Below are 26793 nucleotides of genomic sequence, written 5' to 3'. Positions count from 1 at the left end.
TTCCTTCCAAGACTGTATCTCTGATTCAACCTATGGATCAGCTGATAATTGCAAATTTTAAAAACTTTACACAAGGGCACAACATAACCCTAAGAAAATTTTGGAAGGAAGAATTCAACATTGTCATAGCAATTAGGCTAATTGTAAAGGCTTGGTAAGAAGTAACAGTGAAATGTCTCAAAGCAGCATGGAAGAAACTGTGTCCTTCCTTTGGTAATGAAGAAACTTCAGATGAAGGACACAAATTGGTAAAGGATATTGTGGCAACTGCTCATGATCTTAACTTGGAAGTAGAGGAAGAAGATGTTGAAGAATTATTGGAGATGCATGACCGAAAACTGACTACTGACGAGCTAAAAGAACTTTTCAAGCAGTAATGTGAAGAAAAGGAAATGGAAATTTCATCTGAAAATGAGGATGGAGAGAAAGAACAAATTACGACCTCTGAAATCAAAAATGTTTTGGCAAAGTGGGAGGAAGTTCAAAATATTGCTATGAAATGGAATCCAAACAAATCTGAGGTTATCAGAACTGCAGATCTATTTAATGAAAAGTCCATGCAGTTTTTCAGAAACATTTTAAAAACGAGGCAGAAGCAAACAATCCTAGACATATTTTTTACAGGTCCATTTGTCAAAAAACTCCGAAGTGAGCCCAATTATCCTTCTGGTGAAGATTGATAATTAAAAACTGTTTTCAGGAACAATTCATTTTATTAATGTTTATTTTTTTGTAGAAAATACATATACACCCCAACTGTATAATAAATAAATAAATGATATTTACAATATTTTTATGACATTTTAAATGAGTTTTATCTGCATTTTTAATATACTATGGTTGTGGGGAGGTGCCGGAACAAATTAATCAATTTTCAATTAAATCTTATGGGGAATCGTGCCTTGGATAACGACAGTTTTGGTTAACGATGGTAATCCTGGAACGGATTAACATCGTTAACCAAGGCACCACTGTATATTGATTCTAAATGTTTTTTAATTGTTTCTGAGTTGCCAATGTATCATATGATATTACTGGCTCTTTCCACCCAACAGTGCTTGAATGATCAAAATTTAGAAATGCCTTTATGTAGTTAAAAATGTGTTGTTGTTATGTTCCATCGAGTCGTTTTCAACTCCTGGTGATTCTATGAACATACATTCTCCATTCAGACCTGTCCCTGGCCATATCTTTCAGAATTTAGGATAACCAAACTCATTCCAGTTGCTTCTTTAACTCCATCCACCCATTCTTGGTCTTCCTCTTCTCCTACTTCCATCAATTAACTTAGCAAGCAGCATCATTTTCTCCAGACTGTCATTTGCTCGCATAATATGTCCGAAGTATGACAATTTTTGCTTGATGATCGTAGCTTTGAGGGAGTAATCTGGCTTTATTCTGTCTATCACTGATTTATTAGTGTGATTTTCAGTCCATGGTATTCTTAGTAAGCATCTCCAAACCCAAATAATTCAAATACATCTATCTTCCTTCTTTTACTCTTTCTCAGGGTTCAACTTTCACATCCATACAGTACCACAGGGAATACCATCGTTTTCACGATTCTGATTTTTGTTGCGTGGCTAATATCTTTATCTTTAAAGATCTTGCTTAAATTTGTCATTGCTTTCTTTCCAAGTAATAATCTTTTAACTTCTTCAGTACAATAACCATCTTTATCAATTCAGGATCCTAGGGGCACAAAATTGTTAACTGCTTCCATTTTCTCCCCATCTAATTCAAAATCATTAAGTTCATATGTTGTGATCATTTTTTTCTTTTTGAGGTTAAGTTTAAGACCATATTATAAGACCACTTTCTTCTTTAACTTTCATAATAAGTTCCTCTAAATCATAATAAGTTCCTCTAATTCTGCTAGGAAGGTGGTATCATCTGCATATCTCAAATTATTAATATTTCCAACTGAAGACTCCTCCAGCCCTGCCATTCTTAAAATGTATTCGCTGTATAAGTTAACAGGTATGGAGATAAAATACATCCTTGTCACACCCCTTTTCCTATTGTGAAATACTCAGTTTCTCCAAGATCTGTTCGGATAGTAGCTTCTTGTTCATAATAAAGATTCCTCAGAAGGATAATGAAATGCTCCGGTACTCCCATTGTTCTTAACACATTCCACAGTTTCACATGATCTACAGAGTCAAAAGCCTTGCTATAGTCAAGGAAACAAAGGTAGACATTCTTTTGATATTCCTATGCTCTTTCTATTATCCATCTCACATTGGTGATTTGATCTCTTGTTCCTCTGCCTTTTCAAAATCCTGCCTGTTCATCTGGCATTTCTTTCTTCATGAATGGTTCCAGTCTTTTTTGAATGATCTTAAGTAAGACTTGACTTTCATGAGAAATCAGTGCTATGGTTCTGTCATTTTCGCACTCTCTTGCATCGCCTTTCTTCAATAAACATATATAAACTGATTTTTTCCATTCCCTAGGCCATTTAGTTGTGATCCAAATTCGCTGACATACAGCTGTTAAAATTTTAACTGTCTCTTCTCCCAGGGCAGCTCAATAGGTATTCCATCTCCTCCTGGTGCCTTCTTACTGGATAGCTGTTGTAGTGCCCACCTCACTTCACTTTCCAGTGGTACTGGCTCCTGTGTATAATCCAGCTCTTCAAATTTCTCAGTAATTTTGGAGTCCTTTCTGTAAAGAGCTTCTGTATACTCTTTCCATCTTTCTTTGATGCCTGCACCTTCTTTAAGATATCCTTTGTGTTTACTTTTCAATATTGTCACCTTGGCACTAAACTTCCCTGTTAGTTCTCTGATATTTTTGAAAAGATCTCTTGTTTTTCCTTTTTTCTTTTGGTCATTTGTTGGCATTCCTGGTTAAAGTATTTTACCTTATCTCTTCTGGCTTCTCATTGAAACTCTGCATTCAAATGCCGTACTTCCTGCAAATTTCCTGTAACCTTCATTTTTTCTCCTTTCCTAAGCAGTTTCGATGGCATCGTCTGACAGCCATCTGACATTCATCTGGTTTTCTTTCACACAAATTGAGTGTGTTGAATCTGTTCTGTATACTAATATTGCATTCAGCTGGTATGTTTCCAAGATCATATCTGATCGACATTTGTGTTGTTTTCAGTTTCCGTAATTTCACATGTATCGTGGCCACTAATAACTCATGGTCTGTTCCACAGTCTGCACCTGGAAAAGTCTTGACAGACTGAATTGTACTTCTCCATCTTCTTTTTCCAAGTATATAGTCAATTTGATTTCTGTATTGTCCATCAGGTGATATCCATGTGTACAATCTTCTTTTGTGCTGTTTAAAGCAGGTGTTATCAACAAACAAAGAATTCGCTGCACAAAACTCAACTAGTCTCTTCCCTGCAGTGTTACGAATACCTGAACCAAAACGACCTATTATTCCTTGTTCCTCAGTCTCTCACACTTTTGCATTCCAGTCTCCGATAAGTAGCCATAAATCGCATTTTGGTGTTGCATCTATCACTTCTTGTAACTTGCCATAAAATTCTTCAATGTCTTCTTCTTTTGGTGCCTCTGTAGTGGGTGCATAAACCTGAGTGACGACTTGTCTCATGTCCTGAGTAATACACCATATAGTCCCCTGACTGAAAATGGCCCATTCCTGTCCAAGTCCACTTATTCCCAATATATCCAGCTTCTTGTGCTCCATTTCCATCTTTATTATTTCCAGCTTACCTTCATACGTCTAACATTCCAAGTTCCAATCCTGTGGTTTCTTGTGAAACAGGGAGCCTTCCTTTTCCAATCAGCAACATCTGTGACCAAGCTTCCTTCCGGGTTTGACCTGGACATATCATAAAAACTAGTTCTACTTGTGGAAGCCCTCTGTTCTTCCCCAGTTGCATGTTGGATGCCTTCAGGCCCAGGGGTTTTACCATCCAGCACCATATCATACTTTCTCATTTTTGGCATGTTCATAGAATGTTCTTGGCAGGGTACAGAGATGGTTTGCCATTGCCTTCCTCTGGAATATTTTTCAACTTTCCAGTCAAGATCCGCACTGTTCTGTGAAAACAGGGGCACCTCTGGAAGGATGTGACTCTTCACCACACAGTACGGTCTTGGTAACGAAGAGGCTAAGTCTCTGTATTAGAGATGTATTGCACATATCTTTACCCTGGAATAATTCCCAGTAAAGAAATTATCCCTTACCCCCCCCCCCCCCCCCAGTTAAAAGTGTACACCTAAGGATTTTAATGTAGATATGTCCTGAAATTTTGTTTCATGTCAACTCCTAATGATTTTATTTTATTGAGAGTTTCTATGATAGTCAATGTTTTCAACTTTTGTTTATAATGGCAGAGAAGAAATTATTATTATTATTTTCTTAAAAGTGATTCAAGACATAAGTGTTAGAAGCAAAAATGTAGTGAAAAATGTTATTATTGTTAATAATAATAAACAGTCTTGTATCACTTCTAAAATGAATACATTTTTTTCTTCATACACTGATAAACACACTAAGTAATTGACATACATGCTTCATCACTGAGTTAAGTTATGCAGAATCAAAATTAGCTATAGCATTAACAAAATCTTATGAACTGATCAGATTCAGAAATAAACAAGACTATGATATATTAGGTGACCAGCAGAGTTTTTTTTCTCCCAGAAACACGGGTTTTTCATCCTGCATACAGACAAATCGGCCCTTCAGAACACATGCAATTTACAGACAAAAAAATACTAGTTGTGGTGGTGGTGGTGGTGGAGATGGGTGGTAGATGGCATTGATGGAGATGATTGGTAGTAGAGGTTCGGTGTAGTACTAGGTTGAGACAGTTGTATAATAGTAGGTGTCCTCCCGTGATGAGTCCTCGGACTCCTTGGAGGTGTCATGAATAATAATAATAATAATAATAATAGAGTACACTCAGTCTAACATAATGCTGAGTGAGATGTTTGTTTGACTGACTCGTGAGCCAGCACAAAGTTTTGCAAGTCCCACACACAGCCTATAAGAAATCAAGAAATATAGAGAATAGACCAGGACTTCTTATCCAATGTTCAGTCTCTGCTTTTTCATTTTGTACCATATTATATATTATTATTACTAATTATTACAAACAAGCAAGCTGTATTTGAAAAGAAAAGGTTATCGAAGAGGTGTAAGAATTAGTGGCAATCAGATCCATGAAGAGTAGAAGGGCGACAAGTCACTGCCATCCAACTGCTGCCCTATTTCTTTCACCTCAGTCCTGCCTAAAGTAATGTAAAAAATCAGATCGGTGACATATGTCACTCATCTCTGGACAAATGTCATGGAGTAGTTTGGTGGATCTCAGGTGATTGCACTTGATATCTCCAAAGTGTTTTGACTGGGTCTGGCACAAAGGCTTACTAAGCAAACTACCATTATTTGGTCTGTCTCAGGACATGTGTAGTTGGTAGTGGATGGTTCCTTCTCTTCTCAACATTCAACTAATTGAGATTCAACTCTGGGATTTCACAGAGTTCTACTTCAGTTGACCTCCAACCCAATACATGGTTTTGCAGATGACAGCACATTGCACTTCTCCCTTTCATTTGATAAACCTTACCCTACACAACTCACCTCAACCTACAGAACATCAACCACCACCACTGCCCTCAATTCTGATCTGCAAGCCATCCTCTGATCGGATTCAGATAACCTCATCAATTTAGATGCTAATAAAACCCAGTCCTATCTTATTTCTCATAAAAAGGAACCATTTTCTTCCAGTATTATTTTTGCCAACACCCAAATTTCCAGACAATTTGAGATTTCTCTTCTTGGAATAACCCTGACATCAAGCCTTTCCTGACATAAACACATCACAACCATTGCATTCTCAACTTCTAAAAAACTGGGATTTCTCTTTTGCTCAAGATGTTACTTCACCTCTAAACAGCTGCTAACCTTATGCAAATCACAAATCTGCCCAGCTATTGAATACTGCTCTCACATATGGGGGGGGGGCACCTAAAAGCTCCCTCAAAATGCTTGACCCAATACACAGGAGAGCAATTAGACTTATTAATGACTCATCTCTTAGCAACTCACTCCCCCCACTTTTGCACAGATGTTTGGTTTCTGCAATATGCGTATTCTAGAAATATTTCCATGGGAAATGTTCATCTGAAATAGCATCAATAATTCTCCCACTTAGTACTAAGCTCATTGGAGGATATTGAGCTTAGTACTAAGCTCAATATCCTTCACAGTGTACCTTGAACCCCACAGAACAAGTTTCTTTTCCTCCTTCTTCATCCCTGCAACTGCTGTACTGTGGAACAGTCTTCTCCCTGTTGGGTTTCCCAAGGAATACAATATACAGTCATTTGAGTCAAATGTAAACAAGTTCCTCCTTTCCCAATCCACTACTCATACATGGTACTAATGTACTATAGGTTGATCAACCAACCTCTCAAGTATGGGCTCAACATAAAAAAATAATAATAATAAATAAAATTTAATTTAAATTTAATTAAATAAAATAAAATTAAAAAATAAAAAATAATAATAATTAGTTCTGCCCTTTTCCTTTAGATTTTTGCACAAGTCATTGCTAATGTTGTTCAATGTCAAAAAAAAATTTTTTTAATGTGATTACCAGCCAGAAAAGGGTGTAAACCTATAATACATCAGTACTGTGGGTGGACATTGTTGTTTTCTATTTTCATTAATTTTATATATTGTGTTCTTATATTTTTTACATAATCCAGAAATCCTGCTTTAGACATGGAACTTTTGAAGCACTTCAGTCTCCAGTACAAAGGCATTGATCTTACATTTGATGAAGTTCATCTCTCACCTAAAGGCAGTCACAAATATCCATGCCATGGTGGGATTTGAACTTATAGCCTATTGGTTGGAGAGCAGATGCGTTAGCTACTCAGCCAACCACGCCAGTGAACACATAGAAAATAAGAGGGAATCATATTGATTATGTTATTGCTATGATAATGATGTGTTCAAATAAAATTTCAACTCGTGTTAACTATAGACATGTTTGCAGTTTATATAAGAAGTGTTTTGTTTTCAAGCTGTTTCACTTTTGGGGAAAAAGGGAAAGAGTTTGAAATAAGCTCTTTTTATATAACCTTAGGAAATGAGTGACAAAATATGAAGAAAATATTTACTGACTTGGTCAGGTAACCACAAGCGAGGTATATTTGTCTACAAAGATAGAAAAACAAGAATTCTATGATGCATTCGGGGAAAGAAGAAGAAATCATATATAAGATTCTGTATATGATCACTTTTTATCAGAATGCGTAAAAGACATGATTTAAGTGACTTTGAGCACAGTATTGATGTTGATGTCAGACATAGCTGGTAACAGTATCTCACAAACATCTACTCTTCTTGACTTTTCATGCACAATAGTGGTTAGGGTGTACCATTAGTGTAATAACCACACAACTTCAAGCCAATGTAGTGTTGTGGATGGAAACAGCCTATTGATGCACGAGGTTAGAAAAGAATGGAAACGATTGTGAAATGCAACAGGAGGTGCCACGACCAGTCAAATCATAGCGCAGTACAACAGTGGTCAGAACATCATCTTGGATCACGGATGGGATACAGGAGCAGATGACTCTCCCACACCCCAATGCTCTCAGCTAATAATAAGAAGATACAGCTTCAATTGGTATGTGATCACTAACACTGGACAGCTGATGACTGGAAAAATATCACCTGGTCTGACAAGTCTTAGTTTGACTGTATCATGCTGATAGCAGAACAAGAATATGGCAGAAACAACATGAAGCCATGGACTCTTTCTGCCAAGTAACAACAGCTGTGTCTTGTTACAGGAATGTAATGGCAAATGTTTTCATGGCATATGTTAGGTCCCCTGTTGAACACTGCCTGGATACCACACTCTATCTTAATATCATTGCTGATCATGTTCATTCATCCATGCATGGCTGCATTTTACCCATTGTCGAATGGGTACTTCCAACAAGACAGTATGCCACACCACAAAGCACATAATGTGTTGATGTGGTTCAAGGAACATGACTGCTAGTTTCCTTTACTTCAGTTGCCAGCTCATTCCCAAGACCTCAATCCAATAGAACATCTCTGGGATGAGGAGGAAACAAGCAGTTTGCAGCAGCACTTGTCACCATCCAATCTGCAACAATTGGGAGATGCCATTGCGACAACTGGACAAACATTCCAGAGAAATATTGGTGCCAGATGGGGGATCCCATTTATTATTAAATGCTGTTCCTAATAAAGTGGCCATCCAGTGTTTGTAGGTAAGCTAAGGTATGTGTGCAAAAGAAGATTTATTAAATTCATAGAAAGAATGTAGAAGACAAACATCATAAACATATCAAAATTCTTGGTGGTTATGAGGAAAGCTTAGCAGTGGAAGAAAGAGTAACAAAAGAAACCAAATTATAAAGGTGGTATAAAAACAGAAAATAAGGATATTTTAGATTTCATGAATAATTACTTTTAAAAAAATTATTAAATGAAATAAGTGGTAGAAAATATCCAGATGGAATGTACTCAAGAATATAATTTCAGTGTCTACTTGAGGTAGAAAAGCCATCAGAAATATGAAATGTAGAAAGGCAAATGGGATATATGACCTGAAATATGGTGGTATAAAAGATTTACAGGCAGCCCTACTGCATAATACAGGGGAAACTTGTTTTAAGATAAATATGAACAAAATGGTTAAATCAACATAAGATGAAGTTGTCTGTAAAGATAGAAAAATCTGAACTTCATGGGGGTGCAAGAAGTTAGAGAGGGAGGAAGGGGTATTATATCTGATCATAGTATATATCATACTAACCATTCAACCAATCAGGCTGGATGGTTAGCTTACTCACTCTCAATGAATATGACAGATTTAATATAGGAATAGACAATAGAATAAGCAAAGCAGGTGAACCAGTTGAATAAATTTATATGGAATAAGAGAGAAATTAACTAAAACACCAACCTAACAGGTATATAAGACAGTGTTCAAAACTGGTTTTAATATATGGATCTGAGAGTTGGGTGGGGATAGACATAAGACACTAGATCAAAGATTGGAGACCAAAAATATGAGAGCTCCTGAGGAAAATTAAGAGAGAGTTTGTAGATTTCATCACTTGTAGAACAGTTATTTAAAAAAAAGGAAGATATTAGAAAAGAACTTGACATTATTAATATTTAAGAAAATAAGTAGAGCTAATCAAAGATGACATAGTCACTTAAACAGGATGGAAGATGAAAGAATAGCAAAAGAAGTTTGTTTGAAGCCAGAATAGCAAGAAAATGCTCTAGAGGAAGACCACATTATAGTTCAGTAGGTGCAGTTAGAATGTTTTAGAAGGGTGAATGAAATATAACAGTTGATCAAATTAGGAACTAGAAAAATAATAGGATCGATTAGGAAGAAAGTTGTTCATAGGAAAGTAGTCATGAAACATTCATTGGATTGTATTATCATAAATATGGTTCACCTCTTGAAGGTTTTTATATATATATATATATATATATATATGTAGTATACATTTTGTGTGTGTGGTCATGCATGCATGTCTGCATGTAGATTGGAATCTTATAGATTGAGAAATCCATATTGTTATTTTACTTTTTGCTGAATTAGCATACCCAAAAATGGAAGGACATTTTCTATTTTCATTAAAAATTTAATTATTAATTTGAGACTGCTGAAGAATGTTTCAAATATATTAATCTCTTGTAAAGTAAATGGCTCATGCCAGGAACTCACCATTTATATACCTGTATGATCATTTTGATTTCTTGCTTAGTGTTTTAGGTCTCAAACGTTTATTGTAAGTTGATTTGCAGTAGAAGGCAATAGCAGTGATGAGCATGTTGTAAGATACTCTGATTCATCATAGAATATTTTATTATGTGTAAGTAATTATTATTTATATACTCCACGGAGTCAAAATACTCATTGCAGAAGACCCACTTTATCCATTAACACAACAGCTGTCATACATCTCCTTAAACCTATTCATTGTTGGGGGCCCTCGTAACCACCTCAAGCAATCCATTCCACTCATTCACCACTCTCCAAGTAAAGAACCTAGTCTACACTCATAGACAACTTCTTAGTGTGACCTTTGTTCCCCCCCCCCACTCCCCATGTATTGAAAAATTTATTTTCTGTCAATCTTATAGAATCTCTTTAGTAACTTATGCTATATTCAGATTGATATTTTTCAATATACTGAGTACCTACAGTTCATCTACCTCAATGCTCACATCAGTCACTTCAGTAACTGCAAAGTCACTACCTGGTTGATATACCTTTGCAAAGTGATCACTTTAATAAAACTATTTCTTCCTCTGTAACTTTCCTACCATCAGCACTGAGTAAAGTTATCTTTCCACAATCATTATTTTTGTTACTTGTTACATAGTGGAAAAAGTCTTTTTGCACATGTCTTTATTTTAAGTTCCTTTGAAGATGGCAACGTGACGTTGCCGAAATATTGGAAATATATATTAAAGTGTAATTTAATTTATATTCTAGTGTACGTTGTGAATTCCTTAAGTTAATTAATAATCATGTACCAACTTAAGTTAATTAATAATCATGTAATCAAGCCTTTCTATGAGAATTATTTTGGGCCTGCTTAGCTAATTTTCTCTTGAAATTTGATTAAGCCTTCCTTACCATAGTGGTTACCCTTTTTGCTTGTCCTTTATACAGCTCGTGGGTATGCTGATCATCTTGATGTTTATATTCCCTCTACAATGCTTTTTTTTTTCTTTTCTTTTTTTTTTTTTTTGCAGCTCCTGTTTTATTATATTATTAGTCATCCACTCACTTGATCCTTTCTCATTTTATCTCTGATCCGGGGCATGCGCTTCAAAACTGCCTTGCTCAAACAATCCTTGCCCACTTCTCATGCATTATTTTAAAGCCAAACATGTGAATTTCAATCTTGCCAAAATAAGTTCTTGGCCAGCAGAAAATTTTCTTATGAAACATAAAAAAAAAGTTTGGTAATATACTAATTTTACTAATTTACAAATCTAAATAGAAAAGGAAAAAGAAAAGTAGAAAGAAGAAGGGAAAAAAATGCAAAACAAAATAGCAGTATTCAGCCATTCTCTCTTATAAATGAATTTAAAGTTGTGGGATGAAATTTTGCTATAAAATGTAATTAATTTTTTGTTTTGTGAAAAAAAAAAATTTTTTTATTTCTCAGATTTTAAAATTTATGTCAGAGTATTATAAGCAGGAAAGTATTAGAAAATCCAACATCTCCAAAAAAACATGATAATGGCATTGTTTTATGTTTAAAACTTCATTTAATGAATTGCGATTAAACATTATACAAATTTTAAATATTAGACCAATAAATTTGGCTGCCATGGTAATTAAAGTTAATTTAAATTATACTTTTTATTTATAAATTTTATTTAATTATAAATTTTTATTAAATTTAAATTAAAAAATGTTTCTTTACTGTTACAGATCATTGTTTTCTATTGAGCCTACAGATGTGATACTTCTATGTTCTCCCTTAACTTTTGATCCTAGTATCATTGATATATTTATAACACTTACTGCAGGAGCAATGCTGCTTATTATTCCAGAGGTTTTGAAAGCAATACCAGTTGAACTTGCAAATGTAATTTCGAGTTGTGGAGTTACAGTTCTGCAGGTAGCTCTTTATACTAAGTTTTATTTTTTTTTGTGATTATTATTTGATAGGTATTTCATTAATACAAATAATATACAAGGCTGTTTCAAAAAATAAACTTACAAGCACTCTTATTCAAAGGACTTGCATATATCTATAAGACATATTTAGTATGCATCAATTTTCCAAATAGTTATCAAAGGTGTTTATGCATTTCTCTCGTTCTAACATTAGGTATCTTTTGCAGCAGACGAAATTGATATATCAGTAACACGCACAGACACAAAATGTTAAAAGTATTTGGACTTTATGTGCCATGCAAATTTCAGGGAGGGTCTGTGTAAGTCTGGTAATAAAAGGTAGAACGTGCTACATGTTTTGCACTATACTCAATGTCAAGATGCCATGTTCCAACATGAAATGGTAGTTGGGTATCACATCAGTGGTCTTTCTGTCCATGACATTGCTGCCCCTCTCAGTATACCAAAATCTACCATTGTTTATGTCATTCGTGAATGGAAAGTTGATGGTGCTGCCACAGAAGAAAATGCCCTGGGTGGCCACTGACACACTTGAGATCAGTGAGCTCTGTCTCAGAATGCTCGAGCATCCTGCACATCATCATCAGCAGACCTCACAGTCAACCTGGAAAATGCTACAGGGATATCTGTCAGCACTAGAACTGTCCTCAGAGAGCATGCCTTAGGTTACCACAACAGAGCTACTGCGAACAAGCCACACATCGCTCCCTTGACTGGTGTCTTTCACACTGTTCCTGGATTGTAGATGATTGAAAAAGGGTCCTGTGGAGTGACAAATTGTGCTTCCAATTGTTTCACTCTGATGGTCATGTTTGGATCTGGAGATTACCCAGGGAATGGTTTCAGCAGGACTGCATCATTTCAACTGTCAAGCTTCGTGGAGACTCAGCAATAGTATGCAAGTTCTTCAGTTACATGGGACTTGGTCCATTGGCGGACATGCCCAAAAGCATGATGTCTGATGGCTACCCCTGGATAACTTCAAGCTACCAATGCTGTAGAAGTACTTTGGTAACAACTCTTGTGTGTTTCAATACAATACTGCTCTATTCCATACTACACTACATGTCTGAGCCTCTGTAGATCAGTTGATATAGACTAAGTCGGAAAGATCTGGGTTCAATTCCCGTCAGTGACGTGAGGAGCCTTTATCTGGTCTCTTTTGCCAAAAGGTGAGTTAGCCGTTCTCATACAAAGGTAGCGTTTTTTTCACCCTAAAACTTGGGGGGTTTTTTGTCCCCCAAGAACTGGCAAACCAGCCTGGTGAACACACACATCTATAGACATAGGACACACCAGGAGGATAACCACCTTATCCTCGAGTTACGGTTATGGTTGCTAAGTCCAAGAATAGTTAGAAGGTCCTGGGCATTTAAGTGCCTGTTAGGACCACTGATGGATGGATAGATGACTGTTCTACTCCATACTACACTATGTGTCTGAGACTGGTTTCCACAAGTCCATACCTCAGTTTTATTTGCAGCAATGCAGCCCCTGATAAAACTTTTATACCTTCATATTTGAGCATTTCTGGTCGAAGTTCATCTACTCCATCTGCCTTTCCATATTTCACTTTTTTTATGACTTTTTCTACTTCAATTATGGATATGTATTCTTGACTGCATTCCTGTTGGGAGTTTTCTACTGCTGTGCTGACTCTGTTTCATTTAGCAGCCATCAGCTAAAGCCAACGCCTTTTTCTTCCAGTATAGGGAATAGGTGAGGCCATTTTATCCCTATCTAACTTTTGGAGACTGAGTGAGCAGTTCAATCTCCACTAGTAGCCAATCAGAGATAGCTGGCCCAAGGCTATCACTAATTAAGTGGCATGCAGTGAAGGAATGGCTCAACAAGTGCTGCCATCTCTAGTGTGGGGTTCTACAGTTGATTTTCTTGAGTTTACAGGATTTTGTAGCCTGCTGACGGTAGCAACATCCCCCCTGTAATTTTCACATTAATTTTTATTTCCCTTGTAATATACTGGAATGATTAGTGATTCTTTCTCTTCTGCGGATATCTCTTTATTTCCCATATTAAATTTACCAGCTTATGCATATAAGTGGTTAATTCACTTCCACCATATTTAATGAGTTTGGCTACTATTTCATCAGTACCTAGTGCCTTGTTATCATTGAGCTGCTTTATACATTCTTCTACTTCAGCTATTGAAAGTTTAAATATTTCTGAGTTACAAATGTGATAAGTATTCTGTTTAAAAGACTCATCAGGTTCATCACAATTTAGGATTGTTAAAGTATTCTCTCTCTCTCTCTCTCTCTCTCTGCTTGTTTGCTGTTTCATATCTAGTGGTCACTGTTTGTGTCCATTACTACTGTTGATTATTGTTGTTTTCATAAGTCAACCTGTTTTTTGGTTTTTAATTTCATAGAAAAATTTTCTGTGGCTATTTAACATAAAGTATTTCTGGATTTTTTTAATCTATTAATGTAAAAACTTTCTTTTTCTGTTGTCTGATTATTTTATTGGCTTCCTTGCTGTTTGTATCTCTGAGTGGCATGAATATATTAAGCCAGGTGCTTCTATTTTTTTTTATTTTTTTTACTACCAATTCAAATTCTTCGGTAAACTATTTTTTTGCTATATTATAATTATTTCAATTGAATTCCAATTGAGTTCTCTGCTGCTACTTTTATGCTCTCTTTGATACGACTCCAGATGTTTCCAATATTTTCATTCTCTTCCAGCTGCATATTTTTCAATTTCTGTTTTAATTCACACTTATTTTCTTCTCTCTTCTGTCTTATTTAGTTTGTTAATATTGTTATCTTAGTTTATTTGCATGTGTCGAAAAATATTTACCATTTATTTTAACCTTAAGAATAGCACAAGTTAGAAAATTATCACTATCACACTAAGTTCTTCTGACCCTCTGGACATTCCTGTGTCTTTTAATGATTATGATATGGTCTATATCAGGGGGTCAGCAACCTTTCAGACTCGCAGGCCACATTCAACTTTTATTTTTAATAATCGGGCCACAAGCCTTTAATTAAGAGAAAATAGTGAGTGTAAAAAATACTCCATTTATCAATTTTTAATATATCAATCTTAAAAAACAGAAATATTTAAAGTACGAGATATGAAACTTATTGAAAACTTATTATCACGTAAAAACAAAGTAATATAGTTTATGCATCACACTATGTGTGTCTCCCTGCTTAATGTACCTTTTGTGATTGTGTTCCCTTAGCAAATTTGAATCAAAGCATGGAAATATTCATCAGTCAGTCGAGAAGAAAATTTACTTTTTCTAAAATTCATGGTAGAAAATGCTTGTTCACAAATGTGTGTGCTTACAAATGCGACCATCATCTTCTTTGTGAAACTGATTAATCCTTCAAATTTTTGCTAAGCGTCAATAAAATTTTTCAACATTTTTCTAACGAAAATGTGTTCTTCAATGCTTCATTCTGTTCCAAAACTTCCACCTGTAGTTGGTTTGATACGTCATCAATGTCGACATTAAGGGTTCAAAAATAATTGCATTTCGATGCTATTTTTATGAAAATCCACAAATCTTGTTGAAAATTCTGTTTGTAAATCTTCAATAATACCAACAAAAGTTTCCTTTTGTGTTTGCCATCCAATTGTTGATGCAGATTTGCAACATATATAATGATGTAGATTTTCTTCTATCATATGTTTCTGTAACAGACATAGTTTGCCCTTCAAAAGCTTTTATGTCAGAAAACAGTTCTACTAGTAATTTACCTTGGCCCTACAGGTTCACTTTAAATTCATTACCATAAATGCAAGAGACGTAATCCATTTTTTATCCAATAGTTGTGAACAGTATTTTCATGTTCCCTCATGAAAATATCTATTTCTTCATGTAAATTAAAAATTGATTTTAGCATGCACCTCTACTTAACCATCTAACAGCTGAGTAGTAGATAACATCCTTACACTCCGATTCTATTTCTATCAAGAATTCTTGAAATTGGTGGTGTTTCAGACCGTTGCATCGGATGTAATTTACAGTTGTATCATGATGTCCATAACATCTTTCATTGACAGAAATAGAATACCCCCATTTTCAATAAAGAAGTACTTGCTGTTCAATTCATCATTAAACCTTCTTCCTTCATCTGCAATTTTACGTTTTCTTGAACCCATTTTTGAAATTATTTTTAACAAATATACATCCTCTGAAAATATTAGTTGATATTATTGAATTATATTAAAAGTCAGACCAAGACGTGACTGCAAAAGTGTGCCAAAATCTTAGTTGTCGTCGGATGAAGTCGCCTTTTTTATCTCCACTCATGATAACTCACACAGTTAACTCGTGCGAAGTTGCACGGCGATATCACGAAGTATAGGTATAAAATTATTTTTAATTTATTATTCATATTATAAAATATGAATAAATTTAAATTCATATGAATATAAATTTAAATAACGCATATTTAAATAATGCAGCATACAGGCCACATGCCATGTAAATGTGGTCAACCTATTATGAGCTGCCAAAAATGCAGGTTTGGGCCGAATGCGGGCTGCCGGTTGCCGACCCTGGTCTATATGATTAAATGTATGTCCATCAGATTTCCATGTGTGTTTCTGTATATTCTTCCTCATAAACATAGTGCTACTTATTATTACATTTTTGGATGTGGCCAAATGAATCTTTCTCTATTAATATTTGTCTTTTCATGAAGGCTTTGGTTTCCAGTAATTTTTTATATATTACTTCTTTTCCAGTGTTTCATTGGACTTTTCTAATATAATGATTATATCCTGTGAGGAACTTTTTCAAAGATTAGTGCCAGTTTTTCTTACAATTCAGTTTTTATTTCCTCTTATGCATCTTTTGTTGGTGCGTGTACATTAATAAAAGTTATTTGAACTATTTTGCCTGTATTCTTAGTTTACTTATTCTTTCATTTAAAAGCTCCAAAGTCAATCAGAGATGACCATAATTTTTTCCTACTGACACACACGACATGTTCCAAATTCATGTTTTGTCAGGGTTGTTTTCACCATAAGGTAGCAAAAAGTTCTCTTTCTTCAAATTACCTTCTCCTCTCTCTCTCTCTCTCTCTCTCTTGCATTGCTACAACAAGGTTGGTCTGAAAAGTTCTCGACCATAGATGGCAACACTATTGGCAAGATTTTTTTTTTTTCTAAGTTGGTACATCTGTCATAATCATCTATGTGAAATTGCAAGTCATTCTATCAAGTAGTTTGTTTTATACAGCTGTCTGAAGCAAAAGTGTTGTCTGCATCCCTTGAAATGGGTAAAATTGAGTATCGTGCAGTTATAAAATTCTTTGTAAAAGAAAGGTTTAATGCCAAAAGAAATTCATTGGAAGCTCATAAAAGGTTATGGGCAATCTTCTCTTTTGTTTTCGACAATTAAGAAATGGGCTGCCAAGTTTAAACGTGGCGTACCAGCCTTATAGATGATCCACGTGAAGGACGTCCAAAAAGTGTAACAACACCAAAAATCATTGATCAAGTGCACGATATGGTATCAGATGACTGCCGAGTCAATGTGCATGAAATTGCTGAGACTATAGGCTTTCAAAAGAACGTGTAGGATATATTTTGCATGAAGAATTGTATATGAAAATGCTTTGTGCAAGATGGGTGCTGCGCATGCTCACAGCATATCAAAAACGCACTCACATGAAAATCTGAACAGTGCTTGGAACGTTTTAACAAGAATAAAACTGATTTTGTGAGTCAATTTATTACTATGGATGAGACTTGTATTCACCATTACACACCAGAATCCAAACAGCAGTCAAAACAGTAGACAGAAGCTGGTTGTTTAGCGCCAAAGAAGACAAAATCGGTTCCGTCAGCAGGAAAGGACGTAGCAGCGGTGTTTTGGGAAGCTAAAGACATTTTGTTTATTAATTATCTTGAAAAGGATAAAACAATAACCGGGGAATATTATTCCGATCTTTTAACCAGAATAGATAAAAAAAATTCATGAGAAAAGACCTAGTTTGCAGAAGAAAAAAATCATCTTTAATCAGGACAATGCACCTGCCCGCAAAAGTGTTTTGACAATGGGAAAATTAAGGGATCTGCACTATGAACATCCACCCTATTCACCAGATTTGGCTCCCTCTGACTTCTATCTCTTTCCAAAACTAAAACTCTTCCTCACTGGTCAGTTTTTTTCTTCGAATCAAGAGGTGCTTGCAGCTGTAGAGGGTATTTTGCAGATCCTTTCTTTTAGGCTTACACGGTGATCAGAATACATTTTGGAAAATTATGGAGACAACTACCGTGTTTGAATAAAATTTTAGTTTAATATAAACCAAAATCAACACTCGACGTTTCGACCTTCATATCAAGGTTATCTTCTGGAGCATATGCACTATATACAGAGAAACAAGCTGCACTACAATCTACATGGTTTACTAAAGTTAGTGACAACCATTACAACAATTATTGGTCTGACCTCTGGTGAGGGAAAAAAAAAAAAAAGAACCTTTACTACATCAACACTAGAGTCCTATTATTATTATTATTATCTATTGGTTACAAAATTACATTGGGCTGGAGAGTAACATGTTGATATGTATATATTAAAAACATGATTATACATATAAATTTCAACCAATTGGTATGGAATAGTTTCCAATACTAGCTGAAGGTTGCTTCAAGTCCTAAAGTATGCTGGATACTAAGTATTAAGTAGGCTGAATATGTACCATCCAGATTCTTGGAATTTTCATGCCACCATTATTGTTGATATTAGGGTGGTTAATCAGAATTTCGCAGGCTTCTTTAAATTTTCTTTCATACCAGGTTTTTGTATGGTGTAGAGAGCATGTACTTTTCCAATCAGTTTGGTGTAAGGTGTTGAGAGCGTGATCTGAGAGGCCTGCGTCACCAAAATTGTTATATTTAATGTGTCTTTTGTGTTCTTTTTTTTTCCTTATAGGGATTGTACGTCCAGTTTCACCAATATAAGGTAAGTTACAGGTGCAGTAGATGCAATAAACTCCAGAATGTGCCTATCGAAGGAGAGGATCCTTAGAGGAGTTGAATATGTTTTTTAATTTTGTAGGTGGTTTAAAGGTGGCATTGAGATTATAATGGTGTAGGATTCTGTTGATTTTTTCTGATAACCCTCTCATATATGGGATGGCTATGGATTTACTGTAATCTAAATTCTTTTTTGATGAAGTTTTATGAAGGACTTTATTAATAGTATTTTTGTTATAGCCGTTATTTATAAATGTGTTGCTAATAATTTTTAATTCTTGTTTAAGAGCTTGCTTATTAGAGCAAACTGTTGTAGCTCTGTTTTTAAGGGTGTTAATGACTCCATATTTTTGTGATGGGTGGTGGTATGATTTAGCATGTATGTATTGGCCAGTATGTGTCGGTTTGCGGTAGACCGTGAAGGATAGATTGCCTGAAGGAAGATGTGTGACCAGTGTATCCAGGAATGGGAGTGAGTTCTGATTTTCATTTTCGATAGTAAAACTAGCAGCAATCAAGTCATTGAAAGCTAATCAAGAGATAATCATAACAAAATTGGATGAAGGTAATGCCACTGTCGTCCTTGACAGGTCAACATCCATCCATCAGATGAATCAACTAGTCACCGATAACAGCACCTATTAGCTTGTAAACTATAACCCAACTAACAGAATAAAGAAAAAAAACTGAGAAATTACTTAAGTCCATCACTTCTTGGCCATCAGACACGGTTAAAAAACTTATACCCCATTATGCTCGTTCTCCCAGAATATGTGGTGTTCCTAAGGTACACAAACAAAACGTGCCACTTCAGCTGATAGTTGAAGGAATAGATAGCCCTAATTATCACCTAGCCAAGAAATTAGCATCAACACTCAAGGAGTTGGTAAGTCATTCCCCTTCCTATATAAAGAACACACAACACTTTATAAACAAAATTAAAAACATAACACTCGGAAAAGAGGATTTATTAGTCAGTTGTGACATTTCTGCCCTTTCACAAATGTCCCAATCAATGACACAATTCTTCTCCTGCAGAACAAATTTCCACCCGACATTATGGCCCTCTTTGTTCGCATACTACATTCCGGTTACTTTCTGTGGCAAAATAAATTTTACGTACAAAAAAGAAGGTATGGCCATGGGCTCACCACTATCCCCCCAATTGCTAACTTGTATATGGAAGCCTTTGAACAAAACAAAGTACTCTTGATTCCTTCACTCTAAAACCTACAGTGTGGCTTAGATACGTTGATGATGTTTTCGTTATCTGGCCACATGGGAGACAAACATTAGACACATTCCTTAGCCACCTGAACAAACAACATGAACGCATACAATTGACTATTGAAATTGAAAATCAGAACTCACTCCACTTGCCATAGTACACAAACAGTAACAGTTAGTTAATTTTGGAAGCAGTTTTAAAATTGTAATGGACATCATAAAGAACTAAAATTTTAATTGGCTATTTATTGTTGGATAAAGAGAGGTTTACAAGCACAGGCAAAGCTTTACTTATGAACTTTCATAATATGAACAGTTCATATTTACGAATATCGCATAGACTAATAAATTACAACTCCAGATTCATGTAATGAACACAGAGTCCCATGATTACAAATTTTTATGTTGCTTGAAGTTCATCGATATTTTACAATGCACAATAGAAAATGTCTAGTCTGGTAATTCCTTCCTCCTTTCTAACCCATTGTGATTATTTTTTAGTTGCTGAATATATTCCACAACATCAATTGTTTTGACAGCTATTATTTTCATATTAATTAATTCTTCTGTATTAATTAATTAATATGAAAGTAACTATATCAGTTGCACTAACAGTTATGTATACTGTACTTTATTTCTTTCAATGCAGAACAAAAAAAAAAAGATTTGTTTCATTAGGCTAATTAATTAATTAGAATCAATTATTTTCAATTCATTGATTTTTACTATTTTCATATGAAGGTAATTTATTTCAAGAATACATTTAAAAGTTAACAATACATATCTACATACATCTTCAAGGCCCACTCTTCCTAATTGGGTTGTGGGGGCAAAAGCTGCAAGAGGAACTTCCAATGGTCACGATCCTCTGCCATCAAGCTCAGGTGTTCTGGTGGGATTCCGAAACGTGTCCACCCAAGGTTTTGGATATAGTCTATCCAGCGAGTCCTTGGCCTTCCACGTGGCCTCCCACCCTCTGGCTTGGCAAAGAGGGCCTGCTGAGGGAGCCTCTCTTGTGGCATTCTAACCAGGTGCCCGTGCCAGCATAACTGTGATCTCTCAACACGGAGAAGCAGCAGTTGAGTATTGAGGGTTTTCCGAATTGCAGAGCTTCTGACTCGGTTGAGTTTTGTCAGCCCCGCAACCCCTCAAAGGAACCTCATTTCAGCCGCTTGGATTCGTGTCCACATTCTTTCGGTCATTACCCAACTCTCATGACCATAGGTGAGGATGGGGACATAGACTGTATTGAAGACAGCCAGCTTTGCCTTCTGGCTTAACTCCCGCTTCAATACTACCGAATGGCCAAGCTCCCGCAATATTGAGCTTGCTAAGCCAATTCGAGTATCTAGCTCTACGTCCCATTTTCCATCATTCGTGAATATGGACCCAAGGTATTTAAACTTCTCCACCTGTCTCATTGGGACTCCACTTACATTTAGAGTGCACTGGGATGGTTGTCTTGAGACCACAAATGTTTCAGTTTTGGCCACACTGATCTTCATTCCGGCATCTGCACAAACAGCTACAAACCTATCCAGGGTCCGCTGGAGGTCATCTGTGGAAGAGCTAAGCAGAACTAGGTCATCTGCAAAAAGCAGACGTCCAATGCTACATTTTCCAATTCTGACACACTCACTGCCTCGGCTGTGCCTATCAATCCAGTCCATAAATATTATGAAAAGGAGGGGTGACAGAACACACCCTTGGCGGAGGCCAACAGAGACTGTGAAAGGTCCAGACTTTGTGCTGTTTACCCTGACACAAAACTCTGGGCATTCATACAGGGACTTGATACTTGCCTTAAAGTGAAGATTTGGTCAGTTGTGCTTCTACCAGGACGAAAGCCACATTGTTCTTCCTGGAACTTTGACTCAACTATGCTCCTGCACCGTCTTTCCAAGCACTTAGCATACACTTTCCCAGGCAGGCTGAGCGAAGAGATGCCACGATAGTTACTGCAAAAGTTAACAATATACTTATCAAAAAAATAAATTCAACTTGCCAATCCAACACATTTCCAAGAGCACATTACATTTACAAGTTGGTCTCACTTGTAATTTGATCTTAAAAGTCTGTCTTTCCAGATTTTTGATACAGCCATATTTGTTAAGGTTTGCAGTATGTTTTAAAGCTCCTACTGATTCCATAAACTGTCTCTCTGACTTGTAATAATTTCTATTACTTTGGTCTCCACCCCCCACCCCCCCTCTAATCTTATGTGAAGGGATGTCCAAAGCATGGTCTGCCAGTCGTAACTTGCCATAATGATGGTGCTGAATGTATTTTTTTTATTTTTTTATGTTCTCCGAAGTGGATGTCAACAGATTTCCATGTCAGGTCACAAGTACAGGACACTTTATATGCTCCTGGATGTGATAAAGGGAAGAGTTTGTTCTTAAGTGAATGGATGAGGGTTTGCTAGTTGGATATATGGTTTAAATATGGTGAGTGCCTATTAGGACTTTAGCCTTTTGTGTTGCCAATTACAATTTTAAACTGTTCCCACTGTTACCTAATTATTGCTAAGTAAATAAATATATTACTTATTTTCTTATTATTGTCCGTGTTACAAATTAAAACTGTTAAAAAGCTTAATATGAACTGCCAACACATATGCCTTTCTACATATCCTGCAGTCATGGTATCCATATAAGTGTCCTTCTGTTCTCTACATCACACAATCTAAACTGTTGTGATGTGTGAATTTTGTACAGATTGTTCTGTATTACTATCTGCAATGCCTTTTATTCTGTGGGAAGTATATATATCCTGTCTATCAACAGTATACATTAATGCTGCTCTGTGGCTGTTGTTCATCTAGGTCTACCACTGTTGTGACAACTTCCTATACACACACTATGCTAGTATATGCTAGTTGATTAGCATTTTGTTCTTGTCCAGGAATGATAAGGACTTTGTTTTCTTATAATTCTCTATCATCTGTCAGACTTTACATGATCTTAACAGCCCTTTGTGAATGTTTTTCTGATGTTATTCCTAAAGTGCTGCTTTTGCTTTGCAGCTGTTTATGTAAAACAAAATATCCTTCACTAGGAGTGGGGCAGCTTGGTACTGATATTAGGATCTTTTCCCACCTACACAGTTGCATTTTGTAAAACATGTTGGTAACAGTATCATATTTATCTGTAATGTTTGAAATGTAAATTAATTTTTTGTTCATTTCAGACAAATTATGGAGACTACAACCGTGTTAGAAATACTTATTTTAATTTTCCGACATTTTGACCTTCATATTAAGGTCATCATCTGGAGTACACCCATATATATATACAGAGACAAGCTATATTACATTTCACACAGTATGCCAGAAAGACAATGATTTGATCAATGGCTATTCTACTGACCTGACCTCTAGTGAAAAATAAATAAATAAAAATAAAATAACTACATTAAAGCTATATTTTATTTATGACAACATCAGAAAACAATTTCATATAGATAGTTTTATAGCAAAAGTGATGTCCTAATTTAACATGGGAGTTTTTATATTAGAGTTAAGATCCTGAATTATCTACAGTCCTATTTATAATTAACTCTAGGCAGAAAGGTTATGTGGGTAGAATATGTGCCTTTCATATTTTTGGGATTTTTTATACTATCATTATTGTTAAGGTTAGGGTGGTTGATAAGAATTTCACAGGCCTCCTTAAATTTACGTTCATACGACGTTTTGGTGTGATGTAAACAACAGATGCCTTTCCAGTCAGTTCTGTGTAGAGTATTCAGGGCTTGATCAGAAAGGCCAGCTTTACCATACTTATTAAATTTAATGTGCTGTTTATGTTCCTTTTTTTTGATAGGAATTGTGCATCCTGTTTCCCTTATATAGGATAAATTACAGGTGCAATGAATACAGTATATTCCAGGGTGGGGCAGCAGAGGAAGTGGACCTTTGGATGAGTTGAGTAAGTTCTTTAATTTTGCAGGAGGTTTAAAGGTGGCTTTAAGATTGTATTTCTGTAGTATACTGTGTATTTTATCTGATATCCCTTTAATGTATGGAATGATTAGTTTTATTGTAATCTAGGTTATTTTTATTTTTTATGAAGAATTTTGTTGATAATATTTTGGCTGTAGCCATTTTTTCAGGAAGCTATTGCTGATAACTTTTAATTCATCCTTAAGTGCTTGTTCATTAGAGAAAATCTTCAAAGCCCTGTTTTTTAGTCTGTTAATGACACCTAGTTTTTGTGTTGGGTGGTAGTAGGAGTTTATGTTTATATATTGGCCAGTATGTGTAGGCTTCCAGTAAACAGTGAAGGGAAGACTCCCAGAAGGTATGTGTGACAAGTGTATCTAGAAAAGGAAGTGTGTTCGGCCTTTAATCTTATTTATGAATTGTATTCATTTGTGTTGTTTGTTTAGGTGGCTGAGGAAAGTATCCAATGTCTGGCAGCCATGAGACCAGATAGCGAAAACATTGTCAATGTATCTAAGCCAGCCTTTGGGTTTTAAAGGAGAGGAGTCTAGAGCATGTTGCTCAAAAGCTTCCATATAAAAGTTAGCAATTGGGGGAGGATAATGGTTGAACCCATGGCTAGATAATTAAAATAATTATTATAATTATTATTATAATAATTAATGTTAATATTTAATATAATATTACTAAATCACTTAAGGAATTGACAACGTAGATAAGAATATAAATGAAATTACACTTTAAAAAATATTTCCAATATTTCGGCAACATCACGTTGCCATCTTCAAAAGGAACTTACAAAAAAGGCACGTGCACGTAGGCACTACAACACAGTTACTGAGAAAGAATGAAGTGATGAAACTATTGTTCTCCTAAAGGTCCTGATAGTGCCCCCTAGCGGGCTAAGTAGGTGTTCTTGGCCATTGGGCTGAAGGTCTGCTGATGTAAGCCTCCCAAATTTGGGACAGTCTCATACAACCAGATTTGTTGAGGTTCCCAAATTGTGTAAAATTCAAGCACCGTTTTGTTTCACAAAAAGCTCTCCGTATCTATAACCACACCAGCTATGCTTTGCTTTGGGAACAAATCGCCGGCACGCGGTTTCTCTTAGTGGACATTAACAAAGCTATTCATACTTTTGAAGAAGAGCTTTCGTGCACTTTAAATCACGAGCTTTGGTCAATTTTACATGACGTCGACAGATGAAAAAATTCGAAAAATTAAAAAAGAACCGTCAATACAAAACTTCCTACCAACACCGTAATCAACCTTTCTTCGGTTACCCTGAAGCCTGAAGCACTCAATGTGCTTTCACATGGCCACAACTTCGCCATTGCTCCCAGAAAAATACCTAGTGAAGATATTATGATCCAGATCGAATGCGGAATCTGCCACCTTCCGAATCAAATTGCCAACAGTGTAAGACTGGATGTAGCTTGTGTCCTCTCCAAAGCAAGACCACCAAAAACCAATATAACCAACAAGGAATATAAAGCTCTGCAGGAAATGAGGAATAATAAAGAAATAGTTATTACCAAAGCAGATAAGGGAAATGCAACTATCGTACTTAACCAAAAGGACTACACAGGTAAGCTTAATGCTCTTCTATTAGATCGGGCTACTTACCTTCCTATCGAATACAATCCCACCAACTCACAAATAAGAAAACTTCACAGGCTTCTTAAGAAAGTCACTTCTTGGCCTGTAGAAGTTACCAACAGATTAAAGCCATTTAACTCTATAACCCCCCCCCCCTGTCGTATTTATGGACTCCCAAAAATACATAAATAAAATGTGGCATTACATCCCATAGTGGATGGCATTGATTCCCCCACATACAAATTAGCTAAACTTTGGCCAAAGTGCTCACACACTATACTGGCAACACACCATCACACATAAAAAACTCAGCCTACTTCAAAGCCAGCATAGAAAACCTTACACTCCACCATACTGACATAATGGTCAGCTTTGACGTCTCCTCCTTATTCACAAATGTCCCACTCAAGGAAACTTTAGAGCTAATCCAAGCTAAATTTTCTCCCGATATCTCAGCCCTATTTTAGTTCACAATGAACTCAGGCTATTTCGTTTGGCAGGGAAAATTCTACAAACAAATAGAGGGGACAGCCATGGGTTCACCACTCTCCCCATCCTTGGCCAATTTCTTTATGGAGACCTTTGAAGAAAAAGCCGTAGCCTCTGCCCCACAAAAACCAACCATATGGCTTCGCTACGTTGATGATGTGTTCGCTATTTGGCCACATGGCTCTGATACACTCCTCTCCTTCTTAACACACTTAAACAACCAACACCCCAGAATCAAGTTCACCCTGGAAAAAAAAGGAAAACAACAGCCTCCCTTTCCTAGACACACACTAGTCACCTGCCAGCCTGATGGAGCTTTGGTTTTCTCAGTTTATAGAAAACCCACCCATACAGGCAGGTACATTCAATCTCTCCCCCCCCCCTCACAACGATATGGAGTGGTGAAAACACTATACAACAGAGTTAAACTAATCTGTTCTAACGACAAAGCCCTAAACACGAACTAAATGACATCCTCAACACTTTCTCAGCCAGTGGCTACCCCTCCCCAAAAAAAAAATCCAAAAAATATTGAAATCTACAAACCACAACCCCCTCCACAACAAGGATTACTTTAAATCCATCACCATTCCCTACATCCGAGGCACCTCGGAAAAAATTACCAAAATCTTAAAAAACATGACTTGACTTCCTGTTACAGACCATACAGAAAATTGGCATTCCTTATCTGCTCCACTAAATACCTACCTGGTGTATACCAGGTCCCTTGCAGCTGTAAACTGTCTTACTTTGGCCAAACAGGCAGGACAGTGAATATCAGAATTTTGGAATACAAGGACTACATCTGTTTTCACAAGTACAGCCCCTCTGTTCTTGCTGACCATGCTCTGGATACACGCCACAGAATACGGTGGAAGAAAGCTACAGTAATATACCATAACAA

The 26793-nt window shown here is 36.1% G+C and overlaps 1 protein-coding gene across 2 annotated transcripts in view; it reads left to right on the top strand.

Moving 5' to 3' along the window:
- Aasdh (Aminoadipate-semialdehyde dehydrogenase) overlaps window positions 1–26793 on the top strand; it is a 239502-nt gene that overhangs the window by 37228 nt on the left and 175481 nt on the right. For both annotated transcript variants that reach the window (XM_090395050.1, XM_090395051.1), the window contains exon 5: window positions 11453–11642. In XM_090395050.1, coding sequence (XP_090251176.1) covers window positions 11453–11642 — 190 coding nt within the window. The remainder of the gene's footprint in view (window positions 1–11452; window positions 11643–26793) is intronic.

Source organism: Typopeltis vanoorti, chromosome 6, assembly GCF_054136105.1.
Source record: "Typopeltis vanoorti isolate ZY-2024b chromosome 6, IOZ_Tvanoo_1.0, whole genome shotgun sequence".
Taxonomy (NCBI): Eukaryota; Metazoa; Arthropoda; class Arachnida; order Uropygi; family Thelyphonidae; genus Typopeltis; species Typopeltis vanoorti.
The sequence above is the reverse complement of the archived record's forward strand: the minus strand, read 5'-3'. Positions and strand labels throughout refer to the sequence as shown.